The sequence below is a fragment of the Tribolium castaneum genome, chromosome 6 (genome assembly GCF_031307605.1).
Source record: "Tribolium castaneum strain GA2 chromosome 6, icTriCast1.1, whole genome shotgun sequence".
Lineage (NCBI taxonomy): Eukaryota > Metazoa > Arthropoda > Insecta > Coleoptera > Tenebrionidae > Tribolium > Tribolium castaneum.
This window is the reverse complement of record NC_087399.1, coordinates 9820488-9842625: the sequence shown is the minus strand read 5'-3', so window position 1 is coordinate 9842625 and position 22138 is coordinate 9820488. Positions and strand designations below refer to the sequence as shown.

Sequence of the window (22138 nt, the reverse complement as noted above, 5' to 3'; positions counted from 1 at the left end):
ACTTGAACCCAATTTATTTGCGGCCAGAGACGAAATGAGATCATCATATTTACGCCAATTCAAATTCCGACACAATTTATCGCACTTAATTGGGTTTGAATCCAAATCAAATTTCAAATTTGGCGCGCTGTCACTCGACACATGACAACGACAACCAATAGTGAGGTTAGAGTGCAATGTTGCGGCTTTTTAAACAAATTGTGAGGCACAAACATGCCCCCGACCACTGGGTAAGTCACTTAAATGAGACAACCCCCAATTAATTGAAAAACTAGTCAGTTGTGCGTAAAAAAATCCACCCAACTGACAAAGCCCTAGCTCACTTTGACGACTTCTACCGGCAAGTTTTCGACAAAAGTTGGGACTCAATCCGAGAGGGGCTCCTGGGCAAGCAGAAGTATGTGGCCGTTGTTAACAATTACTCGGATTGTGAGGCCACAATGGCCAGGCTTGAGCTACAAGGGGCTTTGAACGTTCGGACGTTGTTTAAGCTCGAAAAACAATACTCAAAAGAGCGCCGAACGGTTCAGGAAAAACAGAAAGTGTTAAGAGAGGTTCGTAGAATCGACCGAGAGCTGGAATCGAGGGCCAATGAGCCTAAAAATGCCTCTCTTCAAGCGAGTTTGGACGATGCTGAGCTCGACCATCGACGAATTATTGATAGTAAAAATGCCCTCTCGGGGGAAATCCTGCACGAATTCGTCCCAGCCACAAAAATCAAGGGCAAGGAGGATTTTATTCCCGAATCAACGCATTACAAGTTTTACAAAAACGAGAATTTTGAGGTGTTTATTGAGGAAGAGTTTGATTTGCATTTCCCGGAGCACTTGAACGTTTATTGCTTTGAGGAGGGGAATCGCAGCGATTTTGAGCCTTCGCCGAGCGGGTCAACGGGAGTCTTGGATTATTATATGATGGATGGGGGCTCGGTTTTGCCCGTTTTGGCCCTGGATATACGTCCCGGAAACACGATTTTGGACTTGTGTGCAGCCCCCGGAGGCAAGACTCTACTAGCAATACAGACTTTGTACCCCAATCGGATTATAGCAAATGATGTTTCAATGTCTAGGACTAATCGGGTTTATAAAGTGGCTAAACAATTTCTTTACGATTTGAACGAAAGGTGGCTGCAACCGGGGAAACTTATGATAACGAATTTTGACGGCAGGTCGTTCCCGCAAGAAAATTTCGACCGGGTTTTGGTATGTTATGAGGACTGTAGATTAGGATACGAAACGTGATGTAAATCGCACGATCTCGGAGTTCGTTTAAATTTAAATTCAACCAATTCACTAATTACTTGCAAAAAAATACAGAAATGTTGAATTTTGCATTCTTAATAGACTGAACAAAACAGACAACTAAAATTTTCATGAGAAACATGAGAAAAAATTATTTAAAATTTGTGCTTCGTCACATACGAAGTTAAAGATACAAGAAAAATGTTACGAAGAAAATTGTTGAGAATTCAAATTCTTTTAAAAAACTTCTCAAAAACAAAGACGTTTAAAGATGTTCAAGCGACGTTTTAGTTTCATTTTGCCACTGGTCAAGTAACGGATAATTAACTTGTACTTAAACCGTTGAAGACTTTGTTCCTTACGCACTGTGGTACCAAATGCTTAAATGCGTGCGCAAAACCCCAAATTTTGACTTTTTCCTGATGCTAAAATTAACACATAATGCTCTTCTTGTTTTAAATTGTTTTAAATTTAAATTAAATTTGTATAACTACAAAAATCTAGTATTACACATCAACAATAAGCACTATTCTGTATCCCTATATGACCAAAAGTATTTTATTTTCCCTTTAACAGTTAGTTATTGTTCATGGGAAATCATTTTCAAAGATGATTAGATTTTTTTCTTGTTGGTAATATTTTAAGCCTTCTTTTTAATATCTGAATCCTATATTATAAACACTATTTTAAAACACGTTTCCCATAGCAACGTGTTTTAAATTAAAATGGTATGCAACTCGCATACGCTCGTTGGATAACGACAGCCCTCGAACTTTACGCTTGTGTTTTTACACTCGTATTATTAATAAACATTTTAGATTTTTCTTCAGTTTTCAAAATTATTTTCTGAATTAAACAAAGCAGTGACCGCATTTTAAAAGACTTTTTTCCCTATAGCACGAGTAGAAGAATGTAAGAATCCTGTAAATCAATCTCAAAAATATTAGATAGTGCCGAAATTTTGGAAAATTTTATTAAAACGGTAAATGTTTTGTTTTGGCGTAAAGACTCGACTAAATTAAATAAAAAAGTATATACAATATTCAACTAAATTGGAAAATGTCCATTACGATGAATATCTGAATTATACAAGAAAAATTTGTCCACAGGTATATTTATTGTCAAGAGGTTAGGAAAGGCACTTCGAAAATATTTCATAAATAAAGAATCGACTTTTTTTCTTACAAATTAGAATTTTGTTTGTTTTTGTTTATTTAAGATTTTGTTTTTTTAGCTTTGTTTAGGCTATTTTTAATTAATTTTAATTAATTGCCATTTCGACAATGAGAGTTCTATCGAACTATCGAAATGGATAAAAAATTAAGGGGTACCTACTATTAAAAAAATGTCGATGACATCATTACTTAAAATATCAAAAATGTAAAATATTAAATAAGTTGAGAAGTACGTATTTTTTAAAAAGAAAATTGATCACAGATCAGTATTTCGTACCATAGTTCAGTGTTCTGATAAACATGAGACGGTGCACAACTTTGGAATTGGTAATAGTAATTTTTTTATAATGTTTCCGATAAAGTGTTTGCACTATTTTTATCTCTGACTATGCATAAAGTTTTTAATTTAAAACTCTTACTTTTCCATTGCAATTCTTGCAGATACAACTTAAATATTGTCTACATTTGTAATTTCTCTTAAGTTAAGCTCCATATTCTTTCGTTTAAAACTATTTACTACCCCGAAAATAAACTGTTATAAAATATTTAGTATTCATATTTTTTAGAAATACTGACATTAACAGACTTGGCTGACTGTAAACTAAGATGTTTGTTTACTTATGTATTCTTCTATTCTACAAAGTTAAAGCATTCTATGTAAACCTTTATCCCTCTGCTTGTGAGAAAGTGGAATTAATTTTTGAAAACTTAATCAAATAATCACTTTGCTCATTGGAATAAAATTTGGTTATATAAATTTAAGAGTTATCAAAACCCTGATAACGGAAATCTTCGTTTTTGTCAAAAAGTTATTTACAGTCTCAGATGGTTTTTGATAATAACAAAACAAAACAAAGAAACAACTAAAATTAAAGAAAATCCAAATTTTAGATTTAATAAAAAATACGATTTTAAAATGTAATTTAACTTTCTGTCACTTCAATAAATATAGAAAAGACTACAAAGATACATAATCATAATTGAATTTTTAAAAATAATACGAGTATCACTGCAAAAAGTTATAAACCATTATCAATTTGCGTTCCACGTTATATTTTTAAGAATGCGAAGAATATAAGGTCAAAGATACAAAAAGTAAGAACAAAGTTGTAGAGATTTAAATTTTCTATAAAAAAAAAATCCGAAATCTTCAACGGTTTAAGTTTAAATGAATTTTCCGAATCTTATTCACCGGTAAAATGAAACGGAACGGTTGAAAATAGTGATGGATTCCCCTATGTCTGCCGTTTTTATAGTTTTGAAACAGCTAATAGTTTACGATCCAATTTTTCCATTATTTTTCTGTGACTATTGAAAATTTAAAGCTCCACATGCCTGTAATTTTTTGCACCCACTTATAGACGGTAGTGCAACAACTGCGCTATCTGGGTACATTTAGAGTTCCTATATTGGGAGAGTTGGGACACTGAATGTCAATTTTTGAAATTTTGTTTTATTTACGTCGGTTGGAATGTGTAAAAAAACAAATTGGGATAGAAATCAGTGGTGTTACGCTTGAAATTTGGCGAAAAGTCAAATAAATTTGTCAAAAAATGTTTCGACTAACTGCGTTTAGAAATGGTTTAGACTGGCAGTTGTCGTCAATTCACTGTTTATTATATGAACTCCAAATTTTAAAAGACATTTCTTTGCAAGTACAAGAATTTTACGTCTAAACTCTTCATCACAAACATTTTTTTCTTAACTTTAAGAAATGGTAATCATCGATGAAAGAGAGAGAAATTGAACCTTTCCAGCCAAGTTTTACGTTTATTATTAACAAGCATTTGGAAAAGTGGATTGTCTAAATAATGTTATGTACAAAATCTATGAGATTTTGGGAATCTGTCTATGCATTTATAAAATACGTAGGTACTTGAACCCAAAATTGGTTCTAATTTTTAGGAAAGTTGAACCTGTCGCTGCTTGGCCGCCTTTAGCATCTACGTGAATTTTAGATTCTGTTTCAAATTACATATAAAGTTATTGAGAATTCACGATTTTGTTACGTTTTTCATACGTGAACACCTTCAATATCATTTTTTAGAATATGTAAAAAGACGACAGGAAATATGAAGGGTTCTTGATGACCAATTTTTGGGACGAGATGTTTAACTAAAAATTGTGACTGCAAGAAAAGCATTGAAGTATGTTTTAAGTTATGTATTTAATAATAAAATAAATATCGAAAAATTTCAGAAATGTGAAGTAGGTAGTAGGTATTTAATTATTTTCTTTTTTTAAATAGTAATCCCAAAATTTCTACGTTTTCTACGTCCCTGGTTAAATTTGACGTCAAATTATGTCATTTTATGCATTTGACAAAAATTATAACCTTGAAATTATTTTCGACATAAACCTCTGACATAAGTTACTAACAAAAATTTTAATAAAAAAGGATAGAAATATATACCTAATCCACATAATACAAAATTGGCTCGGTTTGACATTCAGTGTCTCAACTCTCCCAATAAAGGAACTCTAGGTACATTAACGCAACTATCGTGCATGGAGACGTTTTATTAGTACATCTTTTCGTATCCTAAGCTATAGTAATCCGTAGTCATCGTTCAATTATTATTAAAAATAATTTGGCCGTTTCAAGGTCGACGTCCCGTGTACCACAGACCGTCACTCCGTTAAAGAAAACGACAATAACATTTTCAAACCATCACGGGTCAAAGAAAGACTAAAATTGCCCGAAACCCAGTGCGATTTGCTATTCAACGCTTTGAAATTAGTCAAGAAAGGGGGAGTTGTGGTGTATTCAACGTGTTCACTTAGCCCCATTCAAAACGACGGTGTGGTGCACATGACTTTGAAGAGAATATGGGAAGAAACAAAAATTGAAGTTGTGGTGGCGTAAGTTGTAACAAATTGATTACACGAGTTGAGTTTTTGTTGCAGGGATTTAGCGCCCGCGCTCCGGCAAACAAAAAGCGTCTTTAAACTAGCCAATAAGAAAATCATGAAATATGGACATTTAGTCGTGCCGCACTTACCCCAAAATTACGGACCCACGTATTTTTGCAAACTTAAACGGATAAAATAATTTGAACAAAACGGCCATTTTGGTTTTTGTGTCACTGACAGGTTTGCCAATGTCTAATTGTCGCCAACCTACATGGTTTTGATTCAATTTTAAATAATTAATTGTTTTGGCCGCCCAAAGTTTCAAGTGAACTTATGTACAAATTCAAATAGTAAGTGTAAATAAAGTTTTAGTTTTTTAGAAAGCTTGTTTTCTTTGGAATGCGACTTACTCCAACATAACCTAACTATTGTCCTCGCAATGGCAACACCTACCATTAGTAAAAAGGACCTACAGAAAACCTTGTCGGCTAAAAAAAAGAAGAAAGCGGAAGTTATTAAAAACGTTTTAGCAAAGCCCTACCAAAACTACTGGTGAGGTCTGTCTGAAACTATTCGACTTAACCCCACTTTTTCAGGCCTGTGCTCAATTCTGAAGACAACTTTAATTTGAGAGAAGCTCTCCGAAAATTCCTCCCGAGACTCAAACATGACAAAGTTAACATCCCGTACAAGGATATTAAGGCAATTCCGAGAGAAGAACGCAAGAAATTCCGAGAAAATTACCCGAAACCGCCCTTGGCCCCCTTGTTAGTTAGTGATTCGGATCGAAAAAGTATCGTTTTTGGCATCAATGACGTGTCAAAATGTTTGGAAGACCGTTCGGCAGCTTGTGTTTTGGTGGACAGTGATGTGCAGCCCCGTCTCCTAGTGCAACACATTGTGGACCAAGCGGTGTTGTACAATGTCCCAGTTTTGGTGGCTGTTACGATGCGCCCGTTTTTCAAAGTTCACTGTGGGGTAAGTGGGGCTGCGGTCGCTTTCAAGCGGGGGGTTAAACCCGATTCGGGCTTGGGGCTGATTCAACAAACTATTTGCAATATTTATGAAAATTATCCAGTGCCCCAAAACCACATTCACTATCACAGGAGACTAGACACTATTACAATTAGTGATTCCTCCAATAACAGTGTTTGTGTTGTTAGTGACTCTGAGGATGAAGAACCCGCGAAGAATTATCATTTGAAACGAAAGTTGCGAAAACGGGCTTTTGTGCCCCCAGAACCACATAAGGTTGTGGAAAGTGTTGTTTATATTGAGTTAGATACGAGTGTAGAGGCGTCTCCTGTTAGTAAAATTAATTATCAGCCCCTCACTGTTAAGAGGCTGAAAGGGGATAAAAATAGGAATAAGCGTAAAATGCAAAAATTTAAAAAGAAGTAAAATTTATTTTTCTGTAAGAGGTTGTTCTTCTTTTGGTTTCGTTCCTTGATTCCACTCCTGTACTTCCCCGGACCCCCATATCGTATACACCACGATTTCAAGCACATAGAGTCCTATGGTGATGTAAAACACCTTCCTCCATGAATTAACACTAGGCTAAAATTGGGGATTTATATTTTTTTAGTTTCACAAATTAATTATGGGGCCTAGTTCCAAAGTGTACAATTTCCATTTTTTTTAATTCCAAGAAACTTTAAAGCTATCTTTATGTAAAAACAGACAGGTGTTTCATTAAAAAAATAGTTAAACAACTTCCTGCGTTTTGCACATCCTGTACATTATCTACTACAAGATATTCTAAGTTTTCCTGTTGGAAATTTGTCGAAAATTATTCATACGCGACTTGGCAGTGATTTTTTTTCGAAAATTGTACCTAAAAATCACGAAACAAATAGAAATTGTTGTTAGTTTTTTTCGCAATTTTTTCAAAATAACCAGATAAACCACAACATTTGGTCACAAAATTGCTGCCTTTTTGGGCGTTTAGCACATTTTTCAGCCAAAAACGGAAATATTTCGCAAAATTTTATTCAAACCAAACCGGAGAATTTGCAAAATTAAGCCGAAATAACTGTACTTTTTGTTCTTTTTTGAGTATTTAACACATTATGTGAAAAAACACCAAATTTGAGCGAAAAGTGATATATTAATTTTACATTATTTCGATCTCTTAAGTTTGTTTTTGAACGTGCAACTCATTTATTTTGTAAGATTTTTCCAAAACACGCCTCAAAATCAAAAAAATAATATAAAATTCATGTTACGTTTCGTTTGTTTTTGAAGGAAATTACGCCAAGAATAAACTGAAAAATGACAAAATTTGATAGGAAAAGGAGTTATTTTTGAGCTTTTAAACATATTTTTGTGTTTATCTCACCTAAAAATTGGGTCAAAACATTTTTCAATTTTTGTGGTTTAAGAGCACGTTTTTTATGCAGAAATGTAATTATTTCGCAAAAATTGACAAGAAAAACTCAAAAAAACCGTCGAAGAATTTAATTAATCTTTAATTTTATTCATTAGTTAAAACAGTAGATATCCCAGAAAAATTAAAATAGGATTCGTGTTTTAATGTGTTTATTTATTTACATGTTTATACGGCAATTTTTTTTCGCACATTCAAACTTATTTTGCGTAAATCGAATAATTAAGTAAATGTTCAATCTAACAAATTATTTTTTTGACCTCTCAAATAGTGTCGCAACGTCGCTACGAATTTGAAAAATGTTTTGATTCATTTATAAACGGAAAAATTGCAAAAATAATGAGAGTAAATAAGCAATAACTGCAACAAAAACAAAAATACACAATAGTGCAAAATTACAATTTTAATTAGCTGTTCAAATACTTTGTTTGTCGTTTCTTCTGACCATTACCAACCATTAAAAAAAGAGCGAAGCTAAATTTATGAAGCTAGCAAAATTCGTTTAGAAAATCTGAACTGATGTGTTTTTATGGAAGCTCATTTTTTGTTATACTTTTGTTAAAACTAAAGTTAATTTACAACCACATATATTTTTTCTTAAATTACAGCACTTTTAGTTTGAAAACAGTGCAATACATTTTGCAAAAGAAACATATTTTGTATTTTTGAATTTATCAAAAACTTTTAAATATTAACGTCAAGTTAACTACATAGTACATACAGAGTTGGACAAAAGTATGGAATCAAGCGTTTTGTGCCTTCATAATGTTATACCTTACGAAATAAACTAATTATACTACATCAACTACTTTAAAAATGTGATTACTTTTTAAGAATTTTTTTTTGTGGAAATTTCTTATAGTTTTTGAGACATTTTTTTTTGATAGAAAGTAAAAAAAATAGTATGTTACACTCGTTTTATAAAATTTAATTGTGGCACTCTTTCGTTGTGCTCCAAAACCATTCTTGCCACAATAGAACGTCTTATAAAACTCGTATAATAATATACTATTTGAACGTGTGTTATTTAATAAATTAAATTAAACGATTTTCCGAATTTGGCCGAAGAGCTTGTATTGGATGTTTTATTCGAGTAATTTGATTAGTTAAATTTTTCGCAAACGTAAACATCCATAGAGGTTTATAAACTTCGACCAAGTTCAAAAAATTTTCGTAATCAGTTCAGATCGCAATTATAATAATGTATTAAAAAAACACTGGTTCAAAAACAATATTATTGAGTTAGAAATCATTTTTAGAGCATAATATTTTACCAAAAAAATTGCCGTAGAAAAGTGCCATTGGTAAAAAAAATTAATAACTCTAAAACTAAAATTAATTTCAAAAAAAAAGGTACAAAAGACACCACAAAACGCTTGGTTCCATACTTTTGCCTAACTCTGTATTTAAATTTTGAAAACAAATTGCTTTGCTAAATAAAGCTTTTTTTCATTTCAAGTAAAGTTAATAGAGCTGGAAATTATACACTTTGGAACTAATCATCTCAACTGATTTTCTTACATCAGCATGTGTCAATTGTCCGACGATAATCGGCACCACAAATCCCGGAATTGTTGCAATTGTATTCGTCAAAGCCACTAAAGTCCCAGCATAATTGGGCGCAATATCAATATGATTCGACAAAAAGCCGGAAAACATCGCTCCATCTGCTGTGATCGCAATAGTCATCAAAGCCACGGCTAATTGTCTTTGACATTCCACAAAACACAAAGCGATAAAACAAACCATCGGAATTACACTTGCAATCAAAGTGGCCAATTTCCTCGCAAAAGTGGTCGTAATCTTCCTCTTCTCTCTCAAAGTATCCAAAATCTTCGAAAGAATCAAACTGAAAACCCACATCGTGAAGAAGGGAATCGAGGTGTAGACCGCATTTGAGCCAATATCAAAATCGAGCACTTGCTTCAAATAGGTCGGTAGTTCGATTAGGAGCAGATAAAAGCCCCAATTGCTGCAAACATGTGCTACGAAAATCGCCCAAAAGGGCATCGAAGTAAACACAGCCCGCCAGGGAAAAGGGGCGCGCTCCTAAATAAATTGTTAATTTGTTAACACAAATTTAAAAAAATTGCCTACCGCGCTTCCTGTTTCATTCTCAAGCCTCGATACGATGTAATCGCGTTCTTCCTGCGTGATAAGTGTCTGTTTTTTGGGCGAATCGGCGATTAACCAAACCCATAAAATGAGCCAAATTGTTGAAAACCCACCCTCTATGTAAAAAACAGCCTCCCAGCCCAAGGCGTCCGCTATGAGGCCCGAAATCAACATAAAAATCTGCAAGACATTATTAAGTCTTCGTTTATAGAACGGATTATTATAGATTAGGATACGAAACGATGTCAAATAAAATATCCCCGTCCGTTAATGTCGCCAGAGCGCAGCTTTATAAGTTTTCAGAGCAACGATTTAAAAAAAGGTATAATTTTAATAAACGGTTAACACAAGGAAATCAAAAATACAGGCAGACAAAGCATTAAATCCTCAATAACTTTTACTAATTCGCACTTTGTCCCATCTTTTTCAAAATGCTGCAGAAACGATTACAGATACAAGAAAAATGTTAAGAAGAAAGTAGTAGAGATTATAAAATTAAATTTCCTACAAAAAATCCGCGAGACCTTATCTCTATCTTTAACCGTTTAGGTTCCAAAGCTGGAAAATTAATTTAAACGTACACCGTTGAAGATAAAATTTTTCTGAGTTTTTTTATAGCAAATTTAATTCTCTATAACTTTGTTCCTGATACTTTTTGTATCTTCAACAGTATTCTCTGCATATCAAAAATACAACGCATAACGCAAATTAATAATTGCATATAATTTTTTACATTCGTATTCGTACTCTTTTTTAAAATGGACGCATTCGTCCCACTTTCACAAATAAATATTTATATATTTATAATGTAAAGAAAGTAAAATTATATTTTAAAATTGTATTTTTATTCTAAAATTTTAATATAAAATTTGGATTCTTTCTTTAAATGTAGTTTTCTCATTTTCATTTAAAATTTTACATAAAAAAAATCTAGTTAAAAAATTATTCCCTATAAAAATTTATTAAAAATGGTGGATGCGCCGAGAAAGAATCAAAAATACGATTTACAAATGAACAGTTATTACGAAAGTATTTTATTCTCGAGATGCTGTGCTGTTTCTTGCTCTAGTTACTCATTTTGCTATAACTATGTATTTAAGAAAGCTGTTTCCTTTTTGCCAATAAGGTGGTACAAAAAGCATCTGATAGATACGTTAAATAATGTTTTGACAAAAATGAAGATTCCGTTATCAGGGTTTTATTAAGTTTTAAAATAACGTAGCTAAACTTTGTTCAAATGAGTAAAGTGAAATTAATGTACAGTCACGATCATAAAGAATGTCACCCCTTTAAATCGGCCCGGGTAGCAAGGCGCTGAGCTCACACTTTTAGCAATAAACTTTTAAGTCATAAATTTCATTCAAGCATTCCTTCGAATGTTTTCTCGACATGGATTCATTAATTGATTTTAGGAATCAGTGATATTAAAATCGTAAAATAATTATATAAAATAAAAATATATAATAATTAGTCTGTTGAGAAAACGGGTTAAAATTTAATTCAGCGTTAGAATTAATTCAGAGTAAGTTACCATTTACTCGTGAATTAAAATTTAGTTACAATTAAAGGTTTTGTAAACCGCCTTAACTAATAAAAAATAACTTTATCGCGTAAAGTGTGTAAAAAATAATTTGATGTTTTATCTTAATAACGAAAATATATTTTTAATTATTTAATGCTTTAATTATAAAAATTGTTCTGCGTTAATATCAAATTAAAGAGATAAAGATTTGTTAAAGTGCATTGCTTATTAGGTGACCGTAACAAAATAAATAAATAAAAAAAATCGTCATCAAAACTGGTCTATCTTTTTAAGGTATTTTGTAAACATAATAGCAATAACGTCAATTAATTGTGAACACTGTCAGTGATTGGACTTTTCTTTGTCATTCTTTATCAATTATCACCAAATAGTTTAAGAAACGAATAGACAAAATTTTTCATTTAGTTCTTAGTTAACAATTTTATTTTTTTCATATTCCGTTCAAAAAAACCTTGTCACTCTTGTTGAATAAGTGGTGGTAAAAAGGACTATCTCCCTGTGTGCCCTTTATGTGTTGCAAAATTTTACCTGTCAAGTAATAACGGTTTTGTTATAATTTACTTATAAACTTTTTAAATCTTATAGTCTTGTCCTTTATTTTGCTTATTTCAAATGACAACCCTTGTTTATTTTGTTATCGAACAATGCAGAATTTAATAAGGAACATTTTTTCCTATTACAACACTAACGTAAATCCTAACACGTTTGGAGTTATTTTCCAAAAACATAAGCCATGTTCGACTAGTCATTTCAGCAAATAACAGAATGTGTTTTTATTTGTATTCATTTAAAAAACTAAAGGTGCAGAACTGATATTTTTGGTTTGTATTTGTTTTTTTTAAGAATCCCTGAACCGATTTGAAAAAAAAACTTTAGGGACATAATTGTAAGAACCTGTAAGATCCTACTGAGCTGAAAAAATAATAGCTTACCATTAAAAAATATTATTATGATGATTATGTATAAACAAAAATATGATTATTTTTATTTTAAATAACTTATACGAAATATCAGAAATCAAAATTTACTAATAACTGAGCTACAGAAGATGGGAGCTGGGCTGGATCACCCTGTAGAATTGTTTTCTTATGTTTGTTCTAAAAATTTTAGTGGTCAGTTTTTCTCAATCTATTAAGAATCAAAGCTCAACATTTATGTATTTTTTTTCAAATAATTAGTATTTGGTTGAATATAAATTAATTTAAAAAGCTCGAAGTGCCCTCATTTTTACTCTGCCGTACTATATTTTTGGGGTACGTTTCGTCTCCTAGCCTATAGTCCTCCGTAGTTTCTACTTAATCTTAACTTACAAGAGTGCCTAAAGAAGTCCCCGCGTACACAATACTACTCATAATACTTCTTTCAAGTGGGGGCGACCATTGCGATATCATCACATGATTTGCCGGAAACGTGACTCCACCCCCTATCCCCTGAATTATCCTCATTGCCAGAAGTCCCCCATAGTGCAATTTCGATAAAATTGGGCTTAAAAACATTGCAACAACATTACTTGCAATTGCGAAAAATAAAACCCATTTTGCGCTGACTAGTTCGGAGAGGCGTCCGCCGGGAAGTAGGGACACCATGTATCCGAAAAAATATGATCCTAGTAATAGCCCTTGAATTTCGTTATTCCAGAGGAAAGGTCCGTCTTCGACGTGTTTTGTTACGTTTTTGCCAGTGTTGTCAAAATCACATTTGGAAGGTGAATGGTGAGCACCATTGTGTTCTTTAATTAAGGCACTGGTGTTCACCATTGCGACGATTGCGACATGGAGACTCACTTTGAGGCCGTAGGTGAGGCCCATGCACACGGAGCTCATGATGGCCAGGATGTAGCGGGCCTTGCATTTTGCTACGAATAATTTAATAAGAATTTTTGCAACTAAAAACCCTTAATTAAAGTTAAAAAACACGAGAAAATTGCTTTTTTTAAATCATTTTACAGGGTGTCTGAGGACTTTGTCTAATTTTAATCGAACTGAATCATTTTAACAACACTTCTAAATTAACCAAAATTTTTCATTCTTAAAATATATTTAATGAAATAAAAGATTGCTTTTGATCTTGAATATAAAAGTTGTTATTGTAAATACAGTGGTCTGGAAAAACAACAACAATAACAACAAAAATTCTTATCTGAAACACTAGGCATGTATGTTTGGAAAGTAATAAATTAAAATTTAGTAATCTTTTATCAGCACAAATTTGTTGTATCCAAACAATGTTTTATTGATTTTTTCCTTGATTTAACCACTGGAATCTATATGAGTATAGATTCAGAAAGAAATCAAAATTCAGTATACAGAGGGCCTTCGACTTTCTGTGTTACTTATTTCTGATACAATTGAAACAAACACACTTCAAACCAATTTTTTTTTTCTCAAATGGTAGTAACATACCGTTGTTATTTGGAAAAATTCATTTATTGAAATAAAAACAGTCGTCTGACAAAACTGATGGAAATTTGAATTGAAATTTAATAAACAAATTGGTTGTATTTATTTATTTTCTTTAATTCAGTCACTACGAATTCTCTTAAATTAAGAACATATCAAAGCGAATCATTATAAAAAATATAATACTTTCTTAGCTACATTACAATGTATATTTTAATTTTGTAATTTTGTAAAACACTAACGTCTTCTGATTTATACAAGAAGATCAGCCTGTTAAAAGTATTTTTTTATTTTTCATTGTATTCTAAAAACTAATATTTATAATAATCACACATCCGATTGTTATTATTAATTAAATACTTTTTATTACATCGTCAAGGATAAAATCGTATTTTATCCACTGTTTACTTCATAGTAAAATGAAATTTTATCGTCTAAAGAAATAAAGTTCACAACCCTAGTTCACAACCATTTGTGTTTTTACGTTTGTTTTCATTCTAGACTTTTATGACGTTTATAGTACTTCACTCGAAATAATGGAAAATGAAATAAAATTTTGTATTGTACACGACAATAAAATTCACCATTATTTTCTCAAGCTTTCAAAGATTTCAAAAATTTTATCGTGTTGTATAATAAATAACTAAATAATAGTTTTATGGAATTTTTTTTAGAATTTTTCTACAATGTATTCAAAAATGGTTATTTATCAGGTCGACTATGGAATTCAAATTTAATGTGCCGCTTCGTTCAAATGACTATTGTAGTTTCATCTTTGAATTAACTTTTTACTCACTTTTTTAGATTTATTGGCAAAGTTGTTTCATGTATATGGAGTTGATTTGTTTTTATTTTTCCATGATTTTTCTTGTTGTGTATTCTTTCGTTTATAGATTCGAAGTCGTTTTGTATTATCCTGACGGATCTGTCACTTTGACGGCATTCACAATTAAATTAAGCGGCACATTACGTTCAAATTTCATAGGTGACTTGATCAACAACCATTTTTGAACACATTGTACAATTGTAACAAGTATAATGTAAAACTCATAAAATTAAAACAAAAGTAATGAGTTGGCTTTTTTGAGCGTTTGAACACATTTCTGAACAAAATTTTCGATTACAGATTGTTTAAAAAATCAAGAAGTATTTTCTAAAATTTTTTTAAAAGCATATTAAAATTAAGCCAAAACTTGTAGCCCCTTTTAGAGTTTTGTCACGTTTTAAATAAAATTCTTAGTTGTTTTCATGAGATTATTCTGCTAAAACAGATCTAAAAATCACAAAATTAAGTCAAATGTTTTCGCTTCTCAAGCATTCTTTTATAACACTTTTATAGTGAGAAATGTGAAATGTGATTTGCGAAATTTTGTAAAAAAAGAAATCATAATGAACATCATTAAAGTACAGTACACCATTTAACGAATTAATTAAATTAAGTAGTAAAACAAATATAATTAATAAAGTTCAGAACACATGAAAATATGGTATGAACTAATCGAAATTTTATTATTTCTAGTGCTAAGATTTAAATGATATTTTGTATAAAAATACAAAAGAAAAATTGTCACTAGCCCCAAAATTACCTTTGTATAAATTTGTGATTTTAGTTATTAATTATTTTTAGGGGCTAATGCCAATTTTTGTTTTTTTTGACCAAAATAATTTAAGCCCACCTAAGCATCGTTTGTTTAAGACAAGACATTTTATTTTCCGTCCTTGAAATAATTGATATTATGATTCGTTAAAGCTGGTATGGTAGACAGAGGTGTCAAATAGAAGTCGACACGACTTAATGAACTCATTAATTTTGATTAATTTTTGAAAAAAATCAGTTGCATAAAAAACAAAGTATTCGCAAACGCTGATTTCTGTGTGATTATTAGTTCTGAAAATACACTTTTAACAAACTTACCTTGTACAATGAATAAATAATAAACATTCTTATCATTATAATTTCTCACAAGATGAATTATGTAACTATACGCGAATTCTGTTTTATTCCAATTACCCTACCTTAAATATTTTTTTATTTTAATAAATTTCATGAATTTATATCGTCGCTGGTACTAGATTTTCTGAATCAAGCACGTAAACAACAAAAAGCTCAAAACTGCATAACAAAAATGGAATTTTTTGATAAACATTTTCATTTGTGCATAAAATCCAAAATAAAAAAACTTACGACCACAGTAGCCGCCTTTTGCCGGTACAGCTTCCATTTTTCCCCAAACCTAGAAAAAATTATTATCACACGTTATGGCAGTCACGCCATTATAAGAATAGAAAAACATTTGGCGGGATTTTACCATCGATAAAATAAACAAATCAAAATAGACAAACAAGAATTTAATAAGGAAGAAAAGCATCGGTTATTTTCATACAAAAGAAACGATGTAACAAAAATATTAAATTAATATTTGGAAAGTAAAATTCCGACGCGACTACAACTAAAAGAATAGCAAACAATTTAAAAAACGGAACATTTTTATACTCACTTTATGCCGCACGGCACAATTAAACTACAACATACTTACAAAAACTGTCAAGTTGAAAGACGTCAAGTCGGCAAAATCTTCTTTCAAAAGTTGCGTGAGTTTGGAGCGAAGTTTTATCACTCACTGACGGCAAGGTGACCTAACACGTTCATCGACCGCACCCCCGTTTTCTCCCAGATGCGCATCATTTTGGAAAAGGGTATTTCAAAATAATACGCCACTATTGCATGTATGTCTTTATTTTCAGGAATAAATAATTTTCAGTTTGTACTGTGGTAACTTCAAACAATAACAACAATAATTCAGTAAAGCTGCTTTAAAATTGTAATCTAAATAAATATTTTAGTACGTATTATCTAAACTTTCTCGCATCATAACCGCTAAAATAATAAATAATCATTAATAACAATTGTCGGAATGTGTCGTACAATATCAAAATCGTTTAGTAAAATAGAGAGATATTTAAACTAGATTGTCGCTACTTGACTTGCAACCCCGTATCCAGATTCAAAACCTGCTTACACGTCTCGTACGTCGTGAACGAGACCGCCACCATCGGAATAGCCCGCAAATAATTAATCGACATCCCTCTGTACCACCCCTTCAAAACCCCATTCTCGTTGTAAATCAATCGCAAAGTGTTGAGCATCCCCTTTGCGAATTTCTCCGTATGGGGGTTCATAAGGGCCAGTTGCATGCGCCTCCTGGTCACATCCAGGGGGTAACTGACACTTTGGGCCACCGCCCCTGCTAGCCCCCCACAGATCAGTTTCGCTGGCATGGCCAAGACCAAACCTCCGGTGTTTTTCTCGCATGGGTTGCACGTGAGCTTTGGCAGGTATTTCATGCAACCGTACTTCAGGTATTCGAAGCAGTAGAAGGAGAGACCTGCGTAGGGGACCATGCCCATGAGGGTGGGGACGAAGCCACGGTACAGGGCACGAGTACCACCTTCTTCTTTGAAGATGGTGGTGGCGGCGTGGGCGATGCCGGTGTATACGTGCTCGCCACTAATCTGCAGAAAATTGCTTCGTAGAAACGCGCAAATTTACACAAAGTTGCGCAATTATTTGACGGTTTTCACACTGTGATAAATGCCTAGAACATTCGTTGACAACTTTTTGGGTGTCAATCTGATCTAAAATCGCTAAGATTTTAAATTATTTTATCTAATTTTCAAAATGGCCCAAGAATGTTTTTTTAATTGACGGAATTATTTAGTTTAATTATTCTAAAAAAAGTTTTAACACATCAATTTTGTTTCTAATTCATTTTCGAGTAATTAATTTGGATTTTATCAACAACAAAGTTCAAAATAACTATACTAATAAATGAGCCAAAAATAGCGTTCTGGTATGACGATGTTCCCCAAACTTAAGCGTATTCTGTAATGAAACCGTTAAAATTGAAAAGCAGTTAGTTAATCATTGTTGCTATAGGAATAATCAATAAAATTCCTAGATTTGCGATTTTAACCAATGTTAAATTCTAACAGCTCGTTAAAAAAGTTACAGAATACGCGCTATAATTAACTGCTGGAATTAAAAGATTTTTCAATCGCTACTTTTGTTAACACTCAACGTTTTTTCTATGCCCTTTTATCAGAAGGGTTCTGTTATTGTTTCACCTCAAAATAAGCAACTGCGATGTTGTGAGTATGGGGATAGAAATATCCTGCCATTTATGAGCTTTAATTTTATTATTTAAGCCTTAAAATAGAACAACGAAAAACGTACCTTAAGGAACATTTTTGAGATAAAGTAAAAATAAAAGATTTTTTTCCTTGATCTTATAATTTTATAATAGTAGTATATTAGCTGTTTCAAAACTATAAAAATTATATATAAATTGTTGAGAACAGTGAGCGAGTGTCGGAATATTATTCTAACTTCTTATAGCAAAACTATAAGAATAATTCTTATAGTTTTGCTTTGGGGTTTTGTTTATGTTTTACCTTTTGCATTCATTATATGTAATTAAATTTTGTCTTACTGCAGTATGTACGTAATCTGTCAATTACTGAAAATAATACACTTTTACTAAAACTTTACCTAGGGCTACTTTAATTTATTATACCATAACTCAAATTCTAGACGTGATATACGCAATTTTCATTTGTTTCTTTGTGAAACTCATTGAAATTAACCGGAACAGGTAAATTTATTGCAGTTATAAAAGTAGTTTAGAGTTGTGAGCCCTCTAAAAATATTTTTTATCGGAAAAGATTTGTTGGCTTTCCGGTCATATTTTCAAGGGCATAAATGTTATTTCAATATTTTTTACTGTCGCATCTCAAATCTACTAGGTGTATAAAAATTAGCACTTGCTATTAAATACTTTACTTTCTTCTGTATGCATGTACATTTTTTCAAAATTTTGGAAATATTTTGGAAAAGGAGTATTGAAGACAATTTTTTAAATGACAAATCAAAATTATTATTAGTCTGACAAGACCTGACCTGACCTGACAAGTAATGGCGGTACAATTTTTTGTGAATTAAGCACCTTTTCTTAAAGATGACTAAAATAAAAAAAATATCTGATCTTAAAATTAAATTTCTCAAACGCTTTGGGCTTTTATTATTTCAGTTTTGAAATTCTCACTGAAAAATTAGGAGGAATTTAAATATGAAAGAAAGATTGCATTAATTTGATAAAAAAATTATTCAGTCTTTTGCATTTTTGAAAATGCACAAGAAATTTTTTTTGCAAATTTGGGATAATATTAAATCATTATATTGAAGCGTGTTATTAGAAGCTGTGGTTTGCGATATATTTTTTTTTCTTTTGGGCATCTAGAAGTAATTACTTTTTGACTGGCACTAAAACTTGAATATATACACCCTGTATGTATATATTCGTACGTCAGAAAAAACAGACAATAATACATAGAAGAAACTAGAAGCTTTGATAATGGTCAACCAAGTTTTAGCTTCTGATGAATATGAAATATTAAAAAAAATCGAAAATTTACTTTTACTTGAATTTTTTGCCAATGACAAAATATTTTAGTATCGCTTGTTCTAAAATGATATAAAAAAGAATATTTTTTGCTGAGACCTAACAATAATTTATTTATTTTAATTGTAAGGAGTAGTGAAAAAATACATGCCACGAAAAAAAATATATAAAGTATTGAATAGCAAAAGCTATTTATTAACACCAATAACATGGATCAATTAATTTTTTTGTAATCAATAAACTGCTATTAAATTTTCCTATATGTACTATCTGAATACGGTGTAAAAAATTTACTATATTACAAAATTTAGGAAGCAAAATCGGAATTAACTGGAATAATATTTTGTTAAATATGATTGTAAAAAAGACAAAAACAAAAAACCTGTTTTCGTACTTAAGTGTATACAGAATGATTGATAAAATGATAATAATGATAAAAAACTTTCGACTTGTTATTACTTATTACTTTCACTTGTTATTACATAAAATTTTGTAATTTTTTATAGGTAACATAATTACAAAAAACTAAACTAAACCTTTAAAAAAAAACACACACCTAAAATTATCATTTGTGAGATGCTGATATTTTTCTTGTTTTTTAATGTACTGTACAATTTTTTATTTGAAAAATTTATTCATCCAAATAAAAACATTGTTTTGTACGTCGCTAGATCTATGCCAAATTACAATAATTCCTCTCTGAACTACTGCATATTTTGTAAATTTGAGAACTAGATTTTATTAGTCTCACTAATTCAGATTAAACCGCATTTAGATTGATTGCATTGACAAGATAATGCCAAGCTAATCACGAAATTGATTGCAATTAAACGTTTTGTAAATCGGGTCCAAGATTTATTTACATAAACTGTTTTGACCTAGAAGGGATAGTTATTAAATGATTATTTTTTTAATTATGTAATTATGTTATAAACGGAAGTCGAAACAATTCTTTTCACAAAAACTGCAAAGTTTCTCAAGTAGTCTTTATCTAAAAAACACATTAGTTGCATCATTTATTATTTCACGTTTGGTTAAGTGTTTTAACTTTTCTCTGAACTATGAACTCATAAACCCTGAAGCGTCGTCTGACACACTTACCACTTGTTGCAAATAATATTTTACAAAAAGAAAACGGTATAAAAAATAACTCATACCGAAAATTGTTTAGAAACTAGACCACTGAAGCTCATTTTGGTGTCAACAAATTTATTCATTCGCCTCCAAATGCGTTCAAAGCTTCGGGTATGAATTGTCCTAAATTCAAAATTTCACCTCAAGAATTTACCCAAATTCGATGCGCATTTGTTGCAAATATTTATACAGATTTATTTCTTTTTTATTTCAAACGGTCATGTCGTGACAAACTTAATTAACGGTCTTTATAATTAACAATAAGCTTTCACGTAGGAATACACTAATTGCAGGCTATTACTGCAATTAATTCTACCGTATTATTATTAGCGCAATAATACTTTAAACAATTTTCTTTTAACTTTTGACAATGGCAAAAGAACAGACAAAAATCACGCCTTTTCCATGTTGCGAAAAACCGTAAATTTGATTACTAGTCGTTTACGTTAATTTCAAACACTGATAAGCACTTTTGTATCGCCAATTCCACAATTGCTTAATTAATTCTTTAAAACTTTTCACTTCGTCCAGACGAATCTTCACAGGCCAATTAAGCAAATCCATTATTTCTTGCAACAAGTATTGCAAAACTGATCGTTTCAAACACCGCTCACCACGACACAATAATTAATAAAGGCAATTATCGCGATTTCACAATCGTTTTAGTGAAATCACTGTCGATTGAATTTTCTCAATTTTACTAACCTGGAAAGCCAATCGCGCTCGGATCGTGTCCAACGGATAGGTCAAGGTGACGGCCGTTAATCCTGCCCCTGCTCCCGCTATAAACTTATCAATATGGGACGTACTCCCAAAAACCCCATCCAAATATCTCTTGTAAATTTCAAACGACGTAAATTGCGTCGCAGCATACGGAAAAATCCTCAGCATTTGTGCCCCATTTCCCTTATACATCGCCCACGGTGATTCAGTCTTGATAATGTGGCGCAGCCCCGAAAAAACCCCGTGACATTCATGGTGCTTGTTATGCGCCTGGAGCAGGATTTTGATGCGGTCCAAGGGGGCGACCGTGGTTTTCGACACCATGCCGGCGATCCCTAATTCACAATTCGAAAATTTTCCAAAAATTGATTAGTTCGACTCACCCCCAGCGAGGAGATTTTTCGCGACGAATTCGAATTTTTTATTTTCAGTCTTCAAGGCCATGCTGGTGATGAGGGACACACTAGTGGAAAAGTGACGATGACAGGTGAAACACAATTATGGGATTTGTGAAAACTTTCTCTTGGTGCATCCTCTTGAGCGTTGCGCTCTAAATGTGTGGAGACAATGAGTCGAATTAGAATTTTTCGGAAAAAATTACACCGCGGCCCGACATCGACAACGGTCAACAAACGACTATTTACTTTCGTTTATAAATACCAGGTCTAATGACCCCCATGGCCATGACATTGTGACACACTTAACCTAAACTAAGGAAAACCCAAAATAGCCCATTCTTACGCAAAGTGCGATCGGTGCGTTTGCACCTATTTATAAAGCGAGTTATCACACGACAACAACCCTATTTTTAGCAATTACGGACGAAAAATCTGGCCAAAAATTTGAGGTTATGTCAAAAATTTTCAAATCAAACAATTAACACGTTGCAACCAAACGGCCGAAAAATAATGCGGAAAATAAGGAGTTGCACGGTACTCACCATATGTTTCAACAATTCGTTGCAAAAGGATGAACATAAATCAAAAATTTCACTTCAAATCACCATTTTGAGACGACGTGACAGCAACGTCAACCAATAGAAATTTGCTACTTTATCAAACCGTCGATATTAAAATTAATTGTGACCAAAACTAACGTAATGAAAGTGAT

At 32.0% G+C, this 22138-nt stretch overlaps 4 protein-coding genes and 1 long non-coding RNA gene across 5 annotated transcripts; 3 read left to right on the top strand and 2 right to left on the bottom strand.

Annotated features, from left to right (window-relative positions):
* The first annotated feature begins 38 nt into the window (after nt 1-38).
* On the top strand, nt 39-5652 carry l(2)10685 (lethal (2) 10685). Its single transcript, XM_968907.4, has 4 exons — nt 39-230; nt 276-1202; nt 5022-5278; nt 5324-5652. Exons 1-4 carry the CDS (start codon nt 177-179, stop codon nt 5466-5468), a joined length of 1383 nt encoding a protein of 460 aa, XP_974000.1. The 5' UTR covers nt 39-176; the 3' UTR covers nt 5469-5652.
* Nucleotides 5653-5689: 37 nt separating this feature from the next.
* Nucleotides 5690-6687, top strand: LOC103313796 (hypothetical protein). Its single transcript, XM_008197977.3, has 2 exons — nt 5690-5821; nt 5866-6687. The coding sequence occupies exons 1-2, from the start codon at nt 5709-5711 to the stop codon at nt 6668-6670; spliced, it is 918 nt and encodes a 305-aa protein (XP_008196199.1). The 5' UTR covers nt 5690-5708; the 3' UTR covers nt 6671-6687.
* MFS3 (Major Facilitator Superfamily Transporter 3) lies at nt 6656-16301 on the bottom strand. The gene is made up of 6 exons (XM_968960.4): nt 16211-16301; nt 15898-15946; nt 12624-13168; nt 9753-9950; nt 9177-9704; nt 6656-6826 (listed from the first exon to the last, which is right to left on the bottom strand). The coding sequence occupies exons 2-6, from the start codon at nt 15932-15934 to the stop codon at nt 6674-6676; spliced, it is 1461 nt and encodes a 486-aa protein (XP_974053.1). The 5' UTR covers nt 15935-15946; nt 16211-16301; the 3' UTR covers nt 6656-6673.
* Nucleotides 16299-16548, top strand: LOC135266588 (uncharacterized). Its single transcript, XR_010334717.1, has 2 exons — nt 16299-16409; nt 16458-16548. It is a non-coding gene; the product is annotated as an uncharacterized LOC135266588 (long non-coding RNA).
* On the bottom strand, nt 16434-22124 carry LOC662914 (solute carrier family 25 member 16). Its single transcript, XM_968986.4, has 4 exons — nt 21969-22124; nt 21412-21578; nt 21011-21363; nt 16434-17225 (listed from the first exon to the last, which is right to left on the bottom strand). Exons 2-4 carry the CDS (start codon nt 21470-21472, stop codon nt 16689-16691), a joined length of 951 nt encoding a protein of 316 aa, XP_974079.1. The 5' UTR covers nt 21473-21578; nt 21969-22124; the 3' UTR covers nt 16434-16688.
* Nucleotides 22125-22138: the final 14 nt, after the last annotated feature.

Bases quoted from the DNA above. Each gene is read 5' to 3' on its own strand.
- MFS3 (XM_968960.4), bottom strand. From the start codon at position 15,934: ATGGAAGCTGTACCGGCAAAAGGCGGCTACTGTGGTC. The intron at 13,169-15,897 runs GTAAGTTTTTTT...AATTATTCGTAG, and splicing joins AAAAGGCGGCTACTGTGGTC to CAAAATGCAAGGCCCGCTAC. The intron at 6,827-9,176 runs GTAAGAAAATCA...CCCCAATTTTAG, and splicing joins GACAATTGACACATGCTGAT to CCTAGTGTTAATTCATGGAG.
- LOC662914 (XM_968986.4), bottom strand. From the start codon at position 21,472: ATGGCCTTGAAGACTGAAAATAAAAAATTCGAATTCGTCGCGAAAAAT. The intron at 21,364-21,411 runs GTGAGTCGAACT...ATTGTGAATTAG, and splicing joins GAAAAATCTCCTCGCTGGGG to GGATCGCCGGCATGGTGTCG. The intron at 17,226-21,010 runs GTTAGTAAAATT...AATTTTCTGCAG, and splicing joins GAGCGCGATTGGCTTTCCAG to ATTAGTGGCGAGCACGTATA.
- LOC103313796 (XM_008197977.3), top strand. From the start codon at position 5,709: ATGGCAACACCTACCATTAGTAAAAAGGACCTACAGAAAACCTTGTCG. The intron at 5,822-5,865 runs GTGAGGTCTGTC...CCACTTTTTCAG, and splicing joins AAGCCCTACCAAAACTACTG to GCCTGTGCTCAATTCTGAAG.